At 38.6% G+C, this 21465-nt stretch overlaps 1 protein-coding gene across 13 annotated transcripts in view; it reads right to left on the bottom strand.

Annotated features, from left to right (window-relative positions):
- Positions 1-280: 280 nt before the first annotated feature.
- Positions 281-21465, bottom strand: part of LOC130907420 (neurexin-3b) — a 584351-nt gene continuing 563166 nt past the window's right edge. For 11 of the 13 annotated variants that reach the window (XM_057822469.1, XM_057822473.1, XM_057822471.1 and 8 more), the window contains one exon: positions 281-2677. In XM_057822469.1, coding sequence (XP_057678452.1) covers positions 1692-2677 — 986 coding nt within the window. In that variant the 3' untranslated portion in view covers positions 281-1691. Of the gene's footprint in view, positions 2678-9737; positions 10295-21465 lie in introns of all 13 variants that reach the window. The other 2 variants (XR_009061465.1, XM_057822479.1) reach the window with 2 other exon arrangements.

Raw genomic sequence — 21465 nt, 5'->3', positions numbered from 1 at the left:
GCTAGTGTTGTGTAAATGTTTCTCACCCCATCTCTTTTTCCGCTTCCAGCATGGTTGAACAGTGTTTTACATTTACATAATCATCTATAGGTAAATGATAGCTACTCAACTAAGCATTTCATTTATATGGAAATGTGACTGCTGTTTGGTCTAAAAAGGAAATCATTGAAGTGTTGAAAAGTGGTTGAGAAATTGTGTTTTGTTGAATAGTCGCAGGAACGATATCAGAACATCTCCATCTCCTCGCTAGAATGACACAGTCACAGGTAGACACACAATCTAAAAAGTTTGGGAACAACATTTTTTTTTTTTTATTTCAGGGTTCGGAGTCAAAGGAGCAAAAGACGAGTCAAGTACCAACACAAAAAATTAAAGTGAACATTGATTTGAAAATGAACGAGAATCGATGTTTTCAGCAGTAACTAATGGAATGATAATAAATTAAATTAAAAAAAAAATCAACATCATAGAAACGATACATGAAAATAAGCTACAACAGTAAGAGAAAAATCAAATACAAAATGTTGAGCAGACAAAAAGAACGTTTTCACAGTTAAGAACCAAGGAAGGAATGTAACTGAAAGTCAAGCAAGGTGCTGGCAATGCATCTCCAAATCCATCAGAACAATATCCTTATTTTATTCCTGTTTTTATCTTTTTTTTTTTTTTCAGTTTCAGATAAAAAAAGAAATCAATAAATACATAACGTAAAAATCTTCAAAACAGTTAGTCCACAGAGTGACAGTTTTGGTACAGTCAAATATCTATTAAGAGAAAAACCAAGTGAGACAAATTGTCTTACCCAACATTTGACCGAAAAAAAGGGTCTTGAATATTCTGTCACCAGGCAGTGCTGGCCACAATAAAGAATATTTTAATTTCCTGCTACAATACGGAATTTAAACCAGATGAAAGAAAAAAAAAACAACTCTTAATTCACCAGCAAAAAAACAACAGCTTGTAGTAAAATATAAAATTAGCGTTTTGTTTTTAACAAATTCAGCTAATATCGAGGAAATGCTTCCCCCTCCCCAAGTTTCAAGTCAACAATTAAGGAGACAGAAAGGAGAGAGCGATGCACTGATGTATAACATCCTATTGGGTGTCACAGTGTTGTGTGCTGCCATCTTTCGACTAACAATTCCTACATTAATAAAATAAAAAAGATGTAATTTCTGTACTTAACTACATCCATGAAAGCTACATATACTGAAACCCAAACTGCCTCTTGAGGTCCCTCCCCAACATAGATGCCAGCACCAATCACGTACATCTCACATGCAAGCTCCGAATGGCCGAAATGACAGTGATGGTATTTTACAGGGTTACAACGGACAAAGTCGGGCGTCGTCAGAACTCTGATGGATCAAACACACGCGCGAACACACACAAACCTCGGACAGTTAATCGGGCTCCTGTGGATGCAAGAGTGATATTTTTCCCGCACTTCCAAAAGTCTCCATCTGGAACTCCTTCAAAAGGTCCCAGTCATGATCTGCATTGTCTCTGGAACTCCTACAATAGTAAGTGTCACATGTCGAGTCTTTTGTTGCTTTTTTGTTAAAACGTTCCAGTGACTCAGAAAGTATTGAGTTCAAAAGAGATCACAGTTGCCAATATGGTACTGTCAAAATGTTTATATATTTGTTTCTAACAGTTTGTTTTCTTTGCGCTGGGAAATGACTTGATTTCTATACATAATATTCCTTGTCCTTGTCTTTGGGTCTCTTGTTTGCTGCTCCGCTTTTGGTGCCGCTGCTTGGCGTTTTATCTTTGACCACAGCGCCATTGGTTTGCGCCGAGTTGCTGATGTAGTTGCGTGTCTCGTCCACCTGGTAGGACCCTTCGTCCCTGTTCCTGTACTTGTACATGGCGTAGAGGAGGATGAGGATGCAGAGGGCGGCGGCTGAGACAATGCCCACCACCATGCCCGTGGTGCTGCTCGATTCCCGTATCACCTCCGAGGCCCCCGGCGGTACTCGCCGCACGACGCCGGGCACCGTGGGTAAGGCGTTAGGTACCGTGCGCAGCATGGGCGAGGTGATGTAAGGACCCCGTGGCTTGGTGCCGTCCAGATCAAAAGATGTGGGCAGGGGAAGCAGGACTATGTCCGGCTGCGGGGGTTTTACCTCGCGGTTGTTCATTTTCCCAGCGGGTAGCTTAGGAAGCGCGGCCGAAGGGGCCGCCGCAGCAGGCGTGCCCCGAGGGTTGGGTAAAGGCAAGGTGGGTGTAGTCCTACCTGCCTCAGAGGCTTTGCTAGGCCTCAAGTCCTTGGCCTCCCACTTGGGTGCGAGGGCCTTGTAGCCGCCTTCATAGGTTGATGTGGTCAAGATCTTATCTGTTACCAGGGAGAAGGTGTTGTCAAAATCTTCATCGTCAGTTGGGGGCAGGCTAGAGTCGAATGCTTCGCCAGAGCCAAACCCCGAAATCACCATGCCATCATCATCATCACCATCATCACCATCATCATCACCACCATCATCACAATCATCGCCGCCTCGGTCCGACAAGCAAGGTACCCCCGCCTCAGTGGCCATGGCCAAGGATTCTTTGGTGGTCTCAATAATGGTGAGGAGGGGGTGGAGGGTTGGGGGAAGGGAGATGAAAGAAGAACGGGTGGATACAGAAGGGACGTCTATCGGATCCTCCACTAAGATGGGGATGACTAACTCCCCTCCTGGAAAGTGACAGAGAGAAAGAGACCCACGTGAGCTGGCAGAAAGACCTCAGGCACAGAAGAAGCAACCAAAGAATAGATGACCAAAGAACGCAAAAGGCAAAGCTCAACATAGGGAAGAAATGAACTCATAACAAATATAAGAGAAATTAAGAAACATAAAAGACAGTAGCGGTGCAAAAATAAGAAACGTTAGAACCAAACAAGAGCCAGAGTCAAAGGAACAGCCATTAGTCAGGTATGTGTTGCATCAAAAGGCTTGAAGGGATGCATAAGGGTGAGCCACAGAAAAACGACTCCTCACACTAACTACCATCAGTAACCTCGTGACTGGACTCGGGGGTTCTTCACTATCAGATTCACCACTCACTTGTCAATTAGTGAAAGGCATACAGTGGGGCAAATAAGTATTTAGTCAACCACTATTGTGCAAGTTCTCCCACTTGAAAATATTAGAGAGGCCTGTAATTGTCAACATGGGTAAACTTCAACCATGAGAGACAGAATGTGGAAAAAAAAACCAGAAAATCACATTGTTTGATTTTTAAAGAATTTATTTGCAAATCATGGTGGAAAATAAGTATTTGGTCAATACCAAAAAGTTCATCACAATACTTTGTTATGTACCCTTTGTTGGCAAGAACGGCGGCCAAACATTTTCTGTAACTCTTCATAAGCTTTTCACACACTGTTGCTGGTATTTTGGCCCATTCCTCCATGCAGATCTCCTCTAGAGCAGTAATGTTTTGGGGCTGTCGTTGGGCAACACAGACTTTCAACTCCCTCCACAGATTTTCTATGGAGCTGAGATCTGAAGACTGGCTAGGCCACTCCAGGACCTTGAAATGCTTGTTACGAAGCCACTCCTTTGTTGCCCTGGCCGTGTGTTTGGGATCATTGTCATGCTGAAAGAACAAGCCACGTCTCATCTTCAATGCCCTTGCTGATGGCAGGAGATTTTCACTCAAAATCTCTCGATACATGGCCCCATTCATACTTTCCTTTACACAGGTCAGTCGTCCCGGTTCCTTTGCAGAAAAACGGCCCCAAAGCATGATGTTTCTACCCCCATGCTTCACAGTGGTTATTGTGTTCTTTGGATGCAATTCAGTATTCTTTCTCCTCCAAACACGAGAACATGTGTTTCGACTAGGGCTGTCAAACGATTATAATTTTTAATCGAGTTAATTACAGCTTAAAAATTAATCGTAATTAATGGCAATTCAGACCATCTCTAAAATATACCATATTTTTCTGTAAATTATTGTTGGAATGGAAAGATAAGACACACGACGGATATATACATACAACATACTGTACATTCATTCATTTTCCATGCCGCTTATTCCTCACGAGGGTCGCGGAGGTGCTGGAGCCTACCCCAGCTAACTTCGGGCAGTAGGCAGGGGACACCCTGAATTGGTTGCCAGCCAATCGCAGGGCACAAGGAGACACACAACCATTCACGCACACACTCACACCTATGGACAATTTAGAGTGTTCAGTCAGCCTACCATGCATGTTTTTGGGATGTGGGAGGAAACCGGAGTACCCGGAGGAAACCCACGCAGGCACGGGGAGAACATGCAAACTCCACACAGGAAGGCCGAAGCCCGGGATTGAACCCTTGATCTCAGAACTGTGAGGCAGAGGTGCTAACCACTCAGCCACCGTGCCGCCATACTGTACATAAGTACTGTATTTGTTTATTGTAACAATAAATCCACAAATGCCATTATTAACATTCTTTCTGTTAAAATAGATACGGATAGAAAGACTTGTAGTTCTTAAAAGATAATTGTTATAGTTACAAGTTGTAGTAATTTTATATTAAAACCCCTCTTCATGTTTTTGTTTTAATAAAATTTGTAAAATTTTCAATCAAAAGTAGAGTTAATATAAATGTAATAAGAATAAAAATAATAATAAAAATAGAATGACCAAAGTATAAGTTTTATGTGTATTTTGCATAGCTATTTTGATATGGAATGCCAATTCATTTTGCATTGTTGTTTAACTGTGTGTCAGAATAGGGCCTCATTACCATAGACTAAAGTGCTTTTCTTTTAGTGAACATTATTTTTTTTGGAGAGATAAGAATATTATTTTTGTTGTGCTTTCACTAAACGATACTTATGTTTGTTGTGAAGGAGAAGCTTATGCCAATGAACGGCGCGGTCCAAAGAACGCCTGTGTCCACTCGCCTTTACTGTATAACATATATCTGTACATATCTTACCCAAAATACAACATGAGACACATAATTGCCACTAAAAGAAAGAAAACTTACCGAAATATGTGTGGAGCACAAATAGCAATTTGCATTGCATTGTGAATACAGCATAAACGTCTCACAACTACTAATTCTCCCACGTTTAGAAGAAATAACATGAGTATGGAACGGCACTGCCCCCACGCGGCCGGTGGCATTCTCTTCAGTCTCATAAACGGCCTCATTGTAATCTGTTTGAGGCAATGTGCGAGCGGGTCATTTAGTGCATGCGTTAATTGCGTCAAATATTTTAACGTGATTAATTTAAAAAATTAATTAACGCCCGTTAACGCGATAATTTTGACAGCCCTAGTTTCGACCAAAAGGTTCTATTTTGGTTTCATCTGACCATAACACATTCTCCCAGTCCTCTTCTGGATCATCCAAATGCTCTCCAGCGAGCCACAGACGGGCCTGGACGTGTACTTTCTTCAGCAGGGGGACACGTCTGGCAGTGCAGGATTTGAGTCCCTGGCGGCGCATTGTGTTACTGATAGTAGCCTTTGTTACTGTGGTCCCAGCTCTCTGTAGGTCATTCACTAGGTCCCCCACGTTGTGGTTCTGGGATTTTTGCTCACCGTTCTTGTTATCATTTTGACGCAACGGGTGAGATCTTGCATGGAGCCCCAGATCGAGGGAGATTATCAGTGGTCTTTTATGTCTTCCATTTTCTAATAATTCGTCCCACCGTTGATTTCTTTACACCAAGCATTTTACCTATTGCAGATTCAGTCTTCCCAGCCTGGTGCAGGTCTACAGTTTTGTCTCTAGTGTCCTTCGACAGCTCTTTGGTCTTGGCCATAGAGGAGTTTGGAGTGTGACTGACTGAGGTTGTGGACAGGTGTCTTCTATACCGATAATGAGTTAAAACAGGTGCCATTAATACAGGTAACGATTTGAGCCTTGTTAGACCTCGTTAGAAGTTAGACCTCTTTGACAGCCAGAAATCTTGCTTGTTTGTATATGAACAAATACTTATTTTCCACTCTAATTTGGAAATAAGTTCTTTAAAAATAAAACAATGTGATTTTCTGTTTTTTTCCACATTCTGTCTCTCATGGTTGAGGTTTACCCATGTTGACAATTGCAGGCCTCTCTAATCTTTTCAAGTAGGAGAACTTGCACAATTGGTGGTTGACTAAATACTTATTTGCTCACTGTACGTACTAAAAAACTAGCAATGTATTTCCTTCATTAGATGCTAAACTGATAGATGTTGCGTCACTGTTAAAAGAATATTTAGGTACTTTATCAATTGGACGGACATGAGGTCATCACAATTTGACAGCTTAGGTTTTGCAGTTTTTTGTAATCATCTCAATTTATTGCTCACGGATCGACAATTCGAACAGAATTGCCTGGCAAGAAGCTTTCCTGTCTCTGTTAGCAGTTCAGCGACAGTTCGAAAAAATGGCATTGACTGCTCCATCATGTTGTGCAATTTGTGCTATACTTGAGTAGTTTCTTGAAACGGTCAGTTCTCGACAAACAGAAGGTCTGCTACTACCAACAGTGATGAAAACACTGCCTCGCTAGAGTAGGCTTTTGAGCAAACTATATCCAGAGGCCATAGCATAAACAAAAGCTTGATTTAGCAAATGTTGTTTCAGTGCAGCCGTCTGGAAAGACCATTCCTGGCAATGTGACTGTTGTGGCAGTTGGGCGTTTTCATCAGTGTTGTATTGGTTGGCCTTCTGCTATATGGCTTGAAAAGAACAGATCCTCTTTTAAAAAAAACTTGGTATAGATTGCGTAAATTGTTGGAACAGTGCGTCACCCGTACAAGTTTTCAAATATGCAGAGAACTTCACTGCAATGGAGGGGGTAAAACTTGCTAGGCAGAATTTCGGCAATGCTGGACCAATGTCAATTGATGAGCTTTCGGGCACTGAATGATAGACTTACAAAAATTGGAAAGCCTAAGCTGTCTAATGTTTATAGCTTCACATCTGTCCGATTGAGGACAGAAACCAAATAGGAAGTGTAAAGTGACTTCTCTGGACATTAATTTACATGTACTAATTACTCTCACATCTATAATAAACCTTCACTGATATTGTGCAGCCATTTGTTGAGGTGGGTAGATTAGCCAAAAGTTTTACTAAAGTAAGAGTAGCGTTACATCAGAATAATATTCCTCTAGTAAAAGTAGTCATTCAAGAAATACTGTTTTATACTGTACTGTATAACTGTTATTTTTGTACTGTACTATAGCATATTACATAACCACATTAAGCCAAAGAAATAAAACAACAAAAAAATATTGAATTCCGGCGAGAGAAACAAATCTACAGAAATTAAGCATTGTTCATCCAAAAAGCATGAGTGCCCTCTGGTGGTGAAAACATTTCCTATTCATATCTACGGTTTTCCGTGGTCAATCGGTGACAAATAAAAACTATCTCTGTCATTACCTATTTTTTTAAAAAAAATTTTTAAAGCTTGAGTCTGATTCGTATAATGGAGTCATGTGATTAAGATTCTGACGTCTCATTGGTGAAACTGGTTGAGCCACAGCTGCTGTTTCTAGCAAAAAAATAAGTCAAATCTAATATGTAGAATAAAGACAAAAAATGGCACTACTGTGTAGCCCAAAGTAGCGGAGTAAGAGTAGCATTTCTTCTTCACAAATCTACTCAAGTAAAATTAAAACATATGGCTTAGTAAAACCACTCTTTATAGTACATTCTCTCAAAAAGTTACTCAGTAAATGTAACGTGTTATTATCCACCTCTGGCCATTTGATTCGTCGACACTGCTAATTTGAGCTAAGACTGCTGCTGTATTGCTCTTTTTATTTCAATAATGTAAAACAAATTGTCCATCAAAATGTATTTTAGTGTCGGTTTGCATTGTAAGCTTATACAATGACATTTGCAGTAAATTGACAAGTGGGAGGATTGCCCATCTAAGTCCCATCAAGATAATTGCAACCATTTGACTGACCTGCCTAACTTTAAGTATTTAAAGAGGCTTGTTTAATGTTGTAAGACATATATACCGTAATTTTCGGACTATAAGCCGCTTTTCTCTTTCATTTTGAATCCTGTGGCTTATAGTCCAGTGCGGCTAATTTGTTTATTTATTTGGGTTAATAGGCAGCACGCCTCCTAGCAAGCATTGCAGTGCTACAGATGTAAATAGTCAAAATTCATGTTCTGTGCGAATTATTTCTTTAGTTACTGTTCCAGTTGTTTCATTAATTGCTTGTTATGGTATTTGGTAACACTTTATTTGACAGCAGCGTCATAAGACTGTCATAAGACCGTCATAATTATGACAAGACATTATCATTGGGCATTACTGAATGCTTATGACGGATGTCATTAAGTGTCACCCGGCAAATTATGTTACTAACGCCATTTATGTCCAGCTTTTACATTCATTCAAAAGTGAGATAATTAATGCTTATGACAGTGTCATGTCGTAATTATGATTGTCTAATGACAGTCTTATGGCGCCATTGTCAAATAAAGTGTTACCAAATACCATAACTAGCAATGAATGAAACAACTGGAACAGTAACTGAAGAAATAATTAGCACAGAACATGAATTTTGATTGTACTTTACATCTGTAACGCTGCAATGCATGCTAGGAGGCATGATGGACAACAATAGTATTGACAGCAGGTGGCAGCTGAGGTTGACTGTCTCCCTCAAGGGAGCAGTGATGGCAAAATGAAGCTTCTTGAAGCAATGATTCATGGTGGTTAATTTGGTCTTCTCATCATCGTATGATACCGCTGTCTAATGAAGTGTTACCGATTAATATATTTTGGTGTAAATATCCCTTCATACAGTGAAGACAGCTATGGTTTATAGTCCAGTGCGGCTTATCTATGAACAAACGTCGTTTTCGTGTCAAATTTGGTGGGTGGTGGCTTATACCCAGGTGCGCCTTATAGTGCGAAAATTACGGTATACACAATAAGACATTGCTTGGATGTTGGCTCTAAATAAATGGTTGAAAGCTCTCAAAAACTAGAAACTGAAACTATTTCATGCTATACGGGCAAACTATGTTGGAAAGCAACTGTTCTCCCTGCTCTATATTGTAAGGCTCCCCTCTTTGCCCTGGCCTCTTGCCTTTTGACCCCTACAGTTACCACAATGGCACAAAGTCATATGTCAGTTCAATGACACCTGAATGTTTGTTTTTTTGTTGTTGTTCATGGTTCATATTTATGCAGAACCTCTGATAATCAAACTTGACCTCCACAAAGAATTACACTGCTGCTTTTATTAATGTTTTAGATTTAGAACGTAGCATCTTTTTAACATTTCTTTGCAAAAAGCCACATATTTAAGAAGCATATTAAACAGCATTCTAGAATGGAATGTATTTGACCTCAGAAGGTTCCACAGTACAGTACTTCATCCTTTACTAGAACATTCAGATGTGCATTGAAGCTGCTCCTCCTCTTGCCAAAGTGGCTTGTTTTTACATTGCAAAGGCTGACAAACAGGGCACTAGAAAGAGATGCAAACCTTATGTGGAAAAAAAGAAGGCAACAGAAATGAAGGTAAGAAATTAAACACAACAAAGAAAAAAAACAAACGAATGAAGGCATTGCAAAAGTTTAGTTAGAGCAAACATTGTTCAAACATTCACAAAGTAAAGCCACAGATAGAGCTATCCAGAAAGGGATCGGTAATAGTTAAGTAGAGAAAACAAAGTCGGCTCGGTAAGAGAGAAACAACAATGACAAAGAAAAGAAGAAATCATAAAAGCCTACAAAAGACAGTTTTGAAAGTTAGAAAGCATACCATCAGTTTTGTCAACTTACATCAACAAATTGCCCGCATGATTTTGGCAGGAAGAAAACAAAAAGTTCATAAAAGAAAGTTGTGTAAGAACGCCTTAGGACAAGTTAAAGATTTAATTTTATACACTTTCTGATTATTTCGTATATATATTTCTTTTTAAACAGGATGGTACAGGGAGGCAACAACACATACACATCCACACATCATGACATGAAAAAAAATGTCACCGTTCTCTTCAGCATATATATATGTATTTTTAAATAGTTTTTTAAAGATCATTTAGTATAAAAATTGTTAACTTTAACTCTTCCCTTTATAGGTAATTTTCATGAATATGTACAGTCTCATTATCCTAGATGTCTTTTTAAAATTCTTACTATCTTGTTCATTAACTATGAACAAAACGATGACTGTACATATCTTAATATCTCTACGTAAAGGAGTCGGGGTGTGAGGGGGGGTGGGACCTATGAACAAACTAGGAAGGAAATGATATAGATGGAGGTGAACGTGTACATCAGTTGCCATGTCCATGTAAAGGCGGCACGAAGCGGTCGGGCAGCATTAGAGCTTTTGGCTGTAAGGAAGGGATGGGGATATACAAACAATGAGCATATACATGCCCATCAAAAGAGAACAGCACTCTCAACACTGACAGTTTTACAAACCCTAAGCTGCAACTTCTTTGCCATGCACCAAAGCCACCAAGTCATTACATTCAGATTTCAATTCCAGATAGGCATCAAGTAACAGGAAAATAGCAGAGATAAGCATTTAAACAGTTTGCAAAAATAGTGGCTCTAACTTTGGAGGCACCTTCACTTTTTTCTCTGTGTCCATATCTATTTCTTCTCTTTCCTTCCCAATTTCAAACTTTTTTTGTGGTGGATTCACAGAGAAAAGAGGAAGCTTGAGTCTAATTGGGAAAACAATCGTTTAAAAAAAAAAGTCATTGGCATTAGTCATTCTTAGCATATTATCAGATATTTCAAATCTTTTAATTATCAGAAAGAAACACAGAGGTGCACATATATGCTTGAGAACATACATGTGTCCTGAGGACAAAAAGTAAACAGATTAGCAAGCAAGAAAGGCATTAAAATTTTCACACTATACCAAAGATGAACAACCAGAAAGCACACACTGGGGCAGACAATAAGAGAGAAGAGGGACAGTTTCAAGGTTAAGTGTCACCACCTTCCTTTAACTAATAATAAAGACTTTATTATTAGTTAGTGAAATGAAATTCCCTTGTTAGTATTGTAAACACAGGACAGGGCGTGCAATCTGGATGTACGTCAGAGAGGAAAGGGAAACAATTCTATTTATTAATTGATTTTATTTCACTATAAGACGTTGGGTTAATGCATGCTTAAGTAAGTTGCATTTAGGGAGAGTAAGATAGCATAAAAACACTAAAACAAGCTGGGAATATGTAAGGGAAGAGGCTTGAGAGGATTGACTGTCACCAAGGGCTGCAGGATGTTTTCTCAGGCAAAGGAAGCATTGGTAAACAATTCAACAGTAGATTTATGGTGCAGCACATGTGACATATAAGCAACATTTTGTCCTCTGACTGATTATTGTTCTGCACATGAGCAACCAACAGCCTTCGTTTGACAAATAAACACTTTTGGTAATGAATTCCACAAGAGAGTTTGAGATTTCTGTTGAGGTTTGGGGACATCCAATGAGGTAAGGTTTTTGATTGTTTTCAGAAGAAATATTGCATTATTACTATCACTGCTACTTGTTCCAGAGATGCTATTAATGTAATGTAATATAATATCTAATTTTAATGCTAAAAAAATGAAGCGAACGAGCTGTACTGTGTGTGTATAGTGCTTAAGTAGCACAGTTTTTCCATGACATCCTTGTGAATACATCAACAGTTGCAGTGTTGTTGTGTCTTTGTGTGAACACCATAGATTTCCTAATTATATTGACATGACAGATTCCCCAGACACTGCGGCACACCTTTTCGTAGGGGGCCGTCCCACACTCCGCTTCAGTTATTCGCAGTCGGCATTTGTTCTTCTCAAACACATGCAGCTACCCATGGCCGAATTTAGGTTGAAAAAGTACAAGAGCTGTACCGCATACAAACAGGAAGGATTGTCTCAGGAGTCATTTGTTCGAGGATTCAAGGTAGTTATTATATTTTTCATGCTATGCATGTATTTTGAAATATGAAAAAATCAATGGGAGAAATTAGCCGCTACAGCATTGGCATTATACTTCACAGTAAAAAAAAAAAAAACAGTAAAGAATTGTAATTATTTGTGCATAGACTTAATAATGATATTGACGCGTCAGATTCGACCTTCACTGCGCCACGCACTCAAGTAGGGGGTCATCCCACAATCCGCTTCAGTTATTCGCAGCCGGTCACAGCAACACATTCAGCGATCCAACACTGGATTTATGTTGAAAAAGTACGAAAGCTGGACCGCACACAAACAGGATGTATTGTCTCAGGAGTGATTTGTTCAAGGATTTAAAGTAATTATTATATTTTTCGCTTTTTTACTAAAATTTTCAACGTAAAAACCTCTTTGTTGTAAGGCTGCCGCCACATTGTCTAACAGACTAGCATCATACTACGAAATATTTACGTAAAAAATAAATGCTAACTGCCCGTTTTTTTTTTTGCTTTTGACCAAGAATCGAGACTATTTTGCATCCATATCTATAAAGAATTCAGGGATTTAAGCATTTACTCACAAGAATTTCAACGTAAAAAGCGCTTTGTCTGTTTTTCCACTAGGTCAGCTTTGATGGAGATAGGCCCCCTATGAATCGGCCCCGCGCCCTGTGTCCCGTCGATACATTATGAAGTCTATGGTGCGCACATTGAGACATTTGACTGCTTATTATCAAATATAGTAAATTCACATGTAGTGTTTGGCTGCAAAAATACAGGTGGGCACAATTAAACCTCATATTCCCGCTTACTGGTGCAAAGCATCTTGAAGCATGTTATTTTATTATTATTTTTTTTTTTAAAAAAGGTAGTGAACCTAGTTGAAATCGTCATATTCTGCTGCTGGTCATTACAGAGTAACGTTACGTGTAGGAACGTTCCCGACGTCGCAACTGGAGCCAATTCCTGCTCATTAACTTTAGTATATAAACGCAGGCGATCCAAGAGAAGGGGTGCCAAGACATTAACTTGCTGGTCGCCACTTGAAACCTTGTACATTCGAGTTGCAATTCTAGACTATTTACTAACTTGTTAGTCAGCTGCCTTTGTTTTGTGATCCTCTACCTTGTCCAGGTATTTGAGTGTATTTATTTTTGTTGTCTTACTGGCTCTCTGCCCACCGCTTAGTTTAGTATTTCGATCCCCGTCGACCGATTGTCATGGACCCATTAAGTTATTCCCCCTTTTCCACTATCACGTGTTTGTTTTGTTTGTATTTAATAAGCGCTTGAACGCATCCCTTAGTTGTTGTCTGATTTGAGGTCGAACCTTGTTTCCACATTTGCGTACACTTAAAGAAAGGGCATCAAAACTTGTGTTGCAAAGCGTGTGTAGCTATTATGACTCATCATCAAGGTTGAGTATTTCTTATGTCGTGATACGCTTAATATGTAAAATTACAATTGACACACTGTGTTGCGATTAAATGACCGATTTTGTCACATTTAAGCTGCTGGTCAGATTGTCTCCCTTTACAGTGTGCGGGCGGTGTTCTCACAGTAACACCTGCGCCCAATCTCATCAGCGGTATATTTAAACGCTGGCGACCCAAGGAAAGGTTGCCGAGATATTGCCTTGATGGTCGCCATTGGACGTTTTGGGTTTGTTTGTCTCCTGGCTTGTTTTGGTATCCTCTACTTTGTGCAAGTATTGAGAGATTTTGTGTTAGTCCTTTTTTGCAATCGCGTGTTTTATAAACCTTTTGAACAAACTTCATTGTTGTCTGCTTTGGGGTCCAATCTAACCCGTTTGAGGGTTCCCGTGTGTTTGCCCAAAAATTTGCATGCAACCCTGCTGACTAAAAAAACGTCCAGTAAAACCAGTAACAAATCCAGCAGGCACTGGCATATCTTGGATTTTTTTTTTTTTGCACTTATAAAAACCGGCCCCATCAGACAAAACTTTTTAGTTGCTGGTGAGTTGGGTTTCGGAGTGAACCAAGCAGATAATGTTGTGATGTAGCCCGCTACTGGTCATGCATTAGAGGTGTGCGAAATTTCCGATTTTTAGACTATTCACGATTCGGCCGTGGAAAATTCGAGAATGATTTACAAACATCCAAATCGTAAAGCGGAACTAAAAACACAGTCAGCGCGGTCTTCGGGATGCAATGAAGAACAGACCGAGAGGAAACATCATGCTCAACTCATGCCGCTAGACAAAAAAACAATAATACCTCACTGCGGCCGACAGTCACTACAAACTATGCCCACATAATGCTACAGTAGATATCACATGCATATAGAACTAGATGCGAAATGACAGACTCGGCGGCGTTAAAACATGTATGGAAAACTAGATGCGAAATGATGGACTCGCCGGCGTTAGTAAAAAGCTGCCATCTTAAAGCAGTAGACTTCTCTGGAAGGCTGTTGTAGCGAACCTTCCAAGCTAACCTAATTAACTTGTTATCAAAAAAAACCTCCTAAAACGGCAAAATCTTGACTTGAATCTATTTTTAAATGATGAAACAGTTTTAAAACTTTCACATGTCGAAAGTAGGCAGAAGGGAAATTATGGAAGAACAGGAGCAATTTTAACAACTTTAACAGTTGATTCACAACATTAAATTAATTGAATGTAGTTTAAAGCTGCTGATACAGAATGGGGACTGAGTATTTTATTTAACAATGAACTTTTAAAACTTGATACTGAAATAGTTATTTAAGCGTGAAAGGATTTTTGTCCAATATTTGTAACTAATGTACGAAACATTAAAAGCAGCTAATAGCTGGGGTTGCGGGGGGCATCAATCATAGATTTATAATCAAATCGTAGCTTTTGAATCGTAATCGAATCGTTAGGTGCCCCAAGATTCCCACCTCTATCAATCATTATCAGGGTTTCTACTTTCTTGAAACCTTTGAGAAATCTGTTGCTAGAAAATTACAAACATGTATTCAAGTTAGTTATTCCAGTTGTGCCTTATCTATCGATGCCGCAATATTATCTCCCAGTTTCCAGTTTGCTGTATTACACATTTCTTTCTTAGTTCCTCTCTTAAAATATGTCTAACAACAGGAACGTCTCACACTCCACTGTTTGTTAGCATATCTTGTTTAGATGTCTATATTCAATGATGCGTGGTTTCTCATTTTCTAATGGCACTATTTTAGAGCAGAAAACCAACTGATCCTGAATGATGTGAGTACTGTGCAGTGTAAAAGCGGCAAAAACTTATCTCGCTCTGTCCTTGTTTATTTGGCCGTCTTCGCACTCCGTTGTTTGCTTTGTTTTATATCCACAAAGCGTTTGCCGGCAAGAAAGCTGCTCTAGTCAAAGGGGCTTCAAATAAGTGCAGGGGACCTTGATGTTTTGGTAAACACTTTAATCCTTGCTAAGCTCTTGCACAAGCATTTCGCATCTTTCTGGTAAACACGGCGCTTTGCTTGCCTACCCATTTTGTTTGTGTCCCGCGCTTGTCCAGATGGAGCCGATTGGATGCATGAAAATCCTGGCTCGATGGAAATACTGTAATTCTCCATTTCAGTCAACACAGTGCAGTTTCTCTTTTCAGAAAGAGAGACATGTCTCTGAACAATTGAGCACTAACCCTTTCATCAGTTAGAAAAGAATCATTCTTAAGAATAGCAGAGATGTTCATATGTGAGTGAGTGCATTTCGCAAACATAGCTTTATGATTCTCACCTCCCGTGACAAAATATATATACAGTATGTATCTCATATACTACTTACAGACTTCTGAAAAGATATTAATAAGTCTGCAATCTTAATTGACTGACAGCCTCAGCAGTTTAAAGGTTGCAGATGTAGAAATCTGTTGAACGGCAGTTCTCTTCTGCAGACCGCATCTCCGTGTCTATCCGGCATTTGCTGAGCTGTCCAAATGGAGATGAATCCTGACCATAAGTAAGGGATTTTACCGAGTGTGCACACCATGAAAGCGGAAAGCTGGAGCGCCAGCACTAACCAAGTCAATGTGATTTCCACCTTGAAAATTGTGAAAAAGTAAGTAATTTGAGGACTTGAAATCCTATTGTGACTGTGTGCATTGTGGCCAGAGACCTGCTGAAGCATATTCATTTACTTCCCGCGTGTCGCAGGGTGATTACGAGATGTCCATAAAAGCACAGGGCCCAGATTATATTGGTGGCCTCCAATCGCTTTCATAAGTGTCGAACTGCTGATGATTGGACGATATGTTATACATTAAACTGATGAAGTTTAGCTTGTGAATTCAAACGGGCTTCCTTTATTGCAACGCGATCTGCACGGCAGCGTAGAGATGTCGTTTATTACGCTTTCACCAGTCTACATTTTTGCTTTTGAAATTAACTCAAGGACAATGCATAGTTCCAGTAAATGATGTCCTTTTTTCCGACAGCCATTACCTCAGTCCCCGTATTTTAGTGATAGGTTGATTCAGATATCGATAATATGGAGTCTCAAGAATATTTCAGTTTAAGTATCAAACCTAATGTGAAGAGATTGATATAGTAATTTGAGTTTAGCTTTGTATACACTGCTACGGTTTTGTCAAACAGTTGATACCTAATTTTTGGTAATATTTTATAATGGAATTTGGGCTAAAAAAGGTCTTCAGAAATTTTTCAACTAGCTCCTCTAACTAGCCTCCTTAGCTACAGTACTTTATAGGAGCATAGCATAAGGGAGATGGTTGAGAATGTTTAGTGAGTACCATATAGGCATGTGCCGGTATGAGATTCTGATAGTATGATAACCTTCAAGCAAAAATATGATAGTTTCATTGTATCACGGTATTGCAATTACAGCTCTAAAATGTGTTACTTGGAGATATTTAGCCGAAGTATTCCCATACCAGCAATTTCGTTTTGTTCGATGGGGGGAAAAAATTCAGGTATTTCACTTACTGACACTGAGCAACAACCAGCGGGGGAGGGTTGAGCCTTGCAGCTGCAAGCGAGGGATTTCTCAATGCATGTTTGGGACATAAAAAAATAGCTACGGTATGACAGAAAATGTTTGAGGTTTTGAAACATTGACGTTTTCATATCACCGTATAACTTGAAACCGGTAATTGGCACCATGCAGTGTTGTTTTCGTCAACGGTGACGATAATGAAATATTTCGTCAAAGAACACTTTTTTCATAACGATGATGAGACGATAACCATTTAAAAACGTGTTTGAGAGTCTAAAACATAACGAGACGAATGCCAGTTTTTGTCTGATGAGTCGAGAGCGAGACGAAAATGTGCAAAATTTCTGTCACATGTTTACATTGTGTGACATTTTATGTGTAGCTACCCTGCATCATAGTAGTGTCTGGTTGTTTCACTCAGTGTCCTCTCCATTCTCAGGGCTCGCAATACACGGTAAGATTTGTTTTATTATCTTGGCGAGAGAGTATATGCAATGTTGCTTTAGCCCAGTACTTCTCAAATAGTGGGGCGCACTTGTGGCGCATGTGACTTCGGGGACCATACTTTTTTTGACGTATTAGAATAAAGTATAATTGCATATTCACTCAGTGGATGGCAGTGGCGCTCTCATTTCCAGAGCGTGCACAGTATTTTTGAACCAAACAAGAGCAAAGAGCAGTGAGTTTTCTTTTCTTTCTTTTTTTTTTTTTCAGTCAAATTGTTTGGCATATTGTCCTCATGAGTAAATGTCCCTAATTGATTTGAATTCATTATTATTTATTGAGTTTGCTAAATTTTATTTTTCAGTATCAAATGGTGAAAAAATGTACCTTGAGTGTATTTTTACAGTTTGGATTTAAAAAAAAAAAAAAAAAATTCAGGCAAATTGATGCGCTTTAAGTATTTTTCTATTATAAACAAGCCAATGTTAATTAAGATACTTTATTGTAGGTTGATCTATAATACTTTTTTCCCCTTATTATTAAAAAGGATACAATGTTATGCAGAGATATACATAATAATAATAATGATTTTATACAAATAATACTATTTAAAGTGGCGGCATAGAGTTGGTGGGAGGGCACGAAACGTTTACGTCTTCCTGGGGGCGCGTAACAGGAAATAATTGCACTGCTTTAGCCTTTAAAGGTCTGTGCTGAGTGATCATCACACACTAAATGTAACTCATAGCAACGCATAGCTTTCGCGTAATCATTAAGCTAATGCTGACGGTATAATTAATTGAAAATAATAAACTGTTTTCCTCCTGAGTATGTATTATCACTAAGTTGGCCTTGTCCATGTAGACGCTACAATATGTGCTTATCTGTCAATGTTCATTCTAAATAGTTGGAAACATTTGTTCATCTATTTTTGGAGGTTTTTAATTTTACAGATGAAAATGTTTTGTAAACGTCAACAAAAACTAGACGATGGCAAACACATTTTGAGATGACTAAAATGTGACTAAGACTAATAACTATTATTGTCCAAAAGACAGATTAAATTTAAAAGGGCTGCCAAAAACAACACTGTTACTTTGTCTTTTATTTCAAGTTTTGATGCTTGTGTCATGTTATTAGATAATTAATTTTTGTGAACCGTAGTGTAGCGATTTGGAGTTCAATGTTGTAATTAAGTAAACAGTTCAACTGTTATGTGACTGGTACATCTTTCCCAAGTGGAAGACATGAGTATATATTTATGTCAATTAATTATTTTGCAGCGCTATTTGCATGAGCAGAGTGATTCGTTCAAGGGCTCGCTCTGAAAGAAATGTTTAACTGGGCAGGGAAGCTACAACATAGAAACAAATGCTTTATATATTTAGAAAAGATATGGCGGAAAACAGACAAGACTGAAAAAGCAGTTTCTGCTCTTGCACCCCTCTTTAGAATAAACTGCTGTATTTTAAGCCAAAAGAACTTTTGTGATAGAACAATATGTTTATATGCTGCCATAGCAGATTCATGACGCGCGAAGCCTCAGAACCATTTTTAATTTGTCCCTTTTACCCTGAAAACCCCCGTTTACAGACGTCGCGCAACCGCTTTTGTTTCAACCTAGCCATAAAAAGAAGGTAAGTAATTATATTTATTATTCAAAATGTCTGTGATTTTTAGCTTAAAATCATCATTAATATTTAGTTAAAAAAAAAAAAAAAAAAAAACGACTTAAAAAAATTATTCACTCGCATATTTTAAACTTTTAAACGAATTACGTCACAATGAAAAATTTGGCGTCTGTAAAAATGTCACGGATATCTACCTCATAACTATAGCTTAATTGTATTTTTTTTTTGTTACTGTCACATTTTCCGTGATATGTTAGATGATAATCGATCCAAAAAAATATATAGTTTATAGCACGGGTGTCCAAACTGGTCGTCAAGGGCCGCTGTGGGTCCTGGGTTTTGTTCCTACTGATCGAGCACAGACTGTTTAACCAATGAGGTTTCTGCTAAAACAAGCAGCACCTGAGAACAATCAACTAATTACACTTGTAAGCAGTGTTGTTAATAACGGCGTTAGAGTATAACGGCCTTACTAAAAGTGTTATTTTTATCAGTAGTGAGTAATCTAATGAATTACTTTTCCCATCTTTGCAACGCCGTTACTGAGGACGTGATGGCTTGCGTTACTAATATTTGGTTGAATGACGAGAGATGTCTGAGAGACATGGAGAGAGCAGAGCGGGTGAGGGGAGGAGGGAAGAGGGTTGTGACGCGGTTGCAAACGCGATGCTAGGTGCCTCGGAGCGTTAGCATAGCATTCGCTTTCTCGCTAGCATTAGCATGGCAATCGTCATCTTAAACTGTCAGGCAACTGTTTTTCTTTACATACAGTTCGCGATGTTCAGGTGGGTACAATAATGGACGGTTTTCCTGTTCAGTATGCATTATCATCACCAAGTGGGCGTTGTCCTTGTAGATGCTACAACATAATAATTTTTGTTTTTTATAATAGTCACTTGCCCTGAACTTTTCTTGAATGACATATCCATAAATCAAAACAACTAGAGCAAAGATAGAAGAGGGAAGAGATTACCAGAGCTTCACCTGCATATTGAAAAATATATCTATAGATACATTTGGGGTATGACGGTAGTAAGTCACGGTTCAGTACGTACAGCGGTACGGGGGTCCCGGTTTGGTGCAGTTTCAGTACAACAGGAAAAACAAATAGCCTTTTTTTCTCACAGCATTTGAAAGTTTAAGTACAATTACACTCTTATATAGGTGAAATTTAAGAAAATTTAAAAAGGGTGACCTATGTTTTTTTTTGGAATGAAAAAGACAGTTCAATTCAATCAATTAATATAAACATATTAGATGTGAAAGACGATATAGAATAGATCATGTAATAACGTGTAGAAGATGGGAAGTAACGTCAGTTACTTTGCCGAGTAACTAATTACTCTTACGTTGAGGTAACTGAGTTACTAACGCAATTACTTTTTGGGAGAAGTAATTTGTAACTGTTACCAGTGTTGTTAAAAACGGTGTTAGAGTATAATGGCATTACTAAAGGCGTTATTTTTTTCAGTAGTGAGTAATCTAATTAATTACTTTTTTCATCTTTGCAACGCCATTACAGTTACTGAGGATGTAAAGGCGTGCGTTACTATGCGTTACTATGTTGGTTGAATGATGCAAGAGACACGGACTCACGGAGAGAGCAGAGTGGGAGTGGGGAGAAGGGAAGGGAGTTGATTGCCGTTGTAAAATACCTAACTGTTGCAGACAGCCTACAAACTAGGACCACATGATGCTACGGTAGATATCACATGTATATAGAACTAGATGCGAAATGACAGACTCGGCGGCGTTAGCTCATGTACAGAGAAGTAGATGCGAAATGATAGACTCGCCGGCATTAGTAAACCGCCGCCATCTTAAAGCAGTAGACTTCTCAGGAAGGCTCTGTTGTAGAGAACCTTCCTAGAGAACCTAATTAACTTTTTATCTAAAATACTCATAAATCTGCAAAATCTTGACTTGAATCCATCTTTAAATGATGAAACAGTTTTACAACTTTCACATGTTGAAAGTAGACAGAAGGGAACTAATGCAATTACGGGAGCCATTTTAACAACTTTAACGGTTGATTCACAACATTAAATGATTTCCAAACATAGCAAAGGTTACTATCTAGTTATCGCAATATCCACAATACCTCTGTGTCTAGTTAAGTTTAGGGTAAAGAATTGGGCTAGGGCCAATTGTCCCAAAAACCTTTTGGATATTCAATTGCATATGCAATTCACATAGTGTGACCTGTTTTTCTGGGGAATTAAAAAAAAAAAAACATGAAAAGTAACTGCAGTTACTTTGCTAACCAAGTAACTAATTACTTTTATATTCGGGTAACTGAGTTACTACTCAATTACTTTTTGGAAGAAGTAATTTGTAAATGTCATTATTTTTTTAAAGTAAAATTGATAACACTGACTGTAAATTATTACTTTTTTAAAGTAAGATTAACAACACTGCTTGTAAAACACCAGATTGGGATGTGTAGGTTTTAATAAACAAATGCTTCATGCTACTCCTTTTTGGACATAATGAATAAATTCTAATATTATTTATTATTATTATTATTATTATTATTGTCTTAAATATTGTTGCCGTTATCTCAAGTGTTATAATTGGTTTGTCTGATTAAAAAAAAATAAAATAAAA

The sequence above is a fragment of the Corythoichthys intestinalis genome, chromosome 19 (assembly GCF_030265065.1).
Source record: "Corythoichthys intestinalis isolate RoL2023-P3 chromosome 19, ASM3026506v1, whole genome shotgun sequence".
NCBI lineage: Eukaryota > Metazoa > Chordata > Actinopteri > Syngnathiformes > Syngnathidae > Corythoichthys > Corythoichthys intestinalis.
This window is presented reverse-complemented; position numbering and strand designations above follow the sequence as displayed.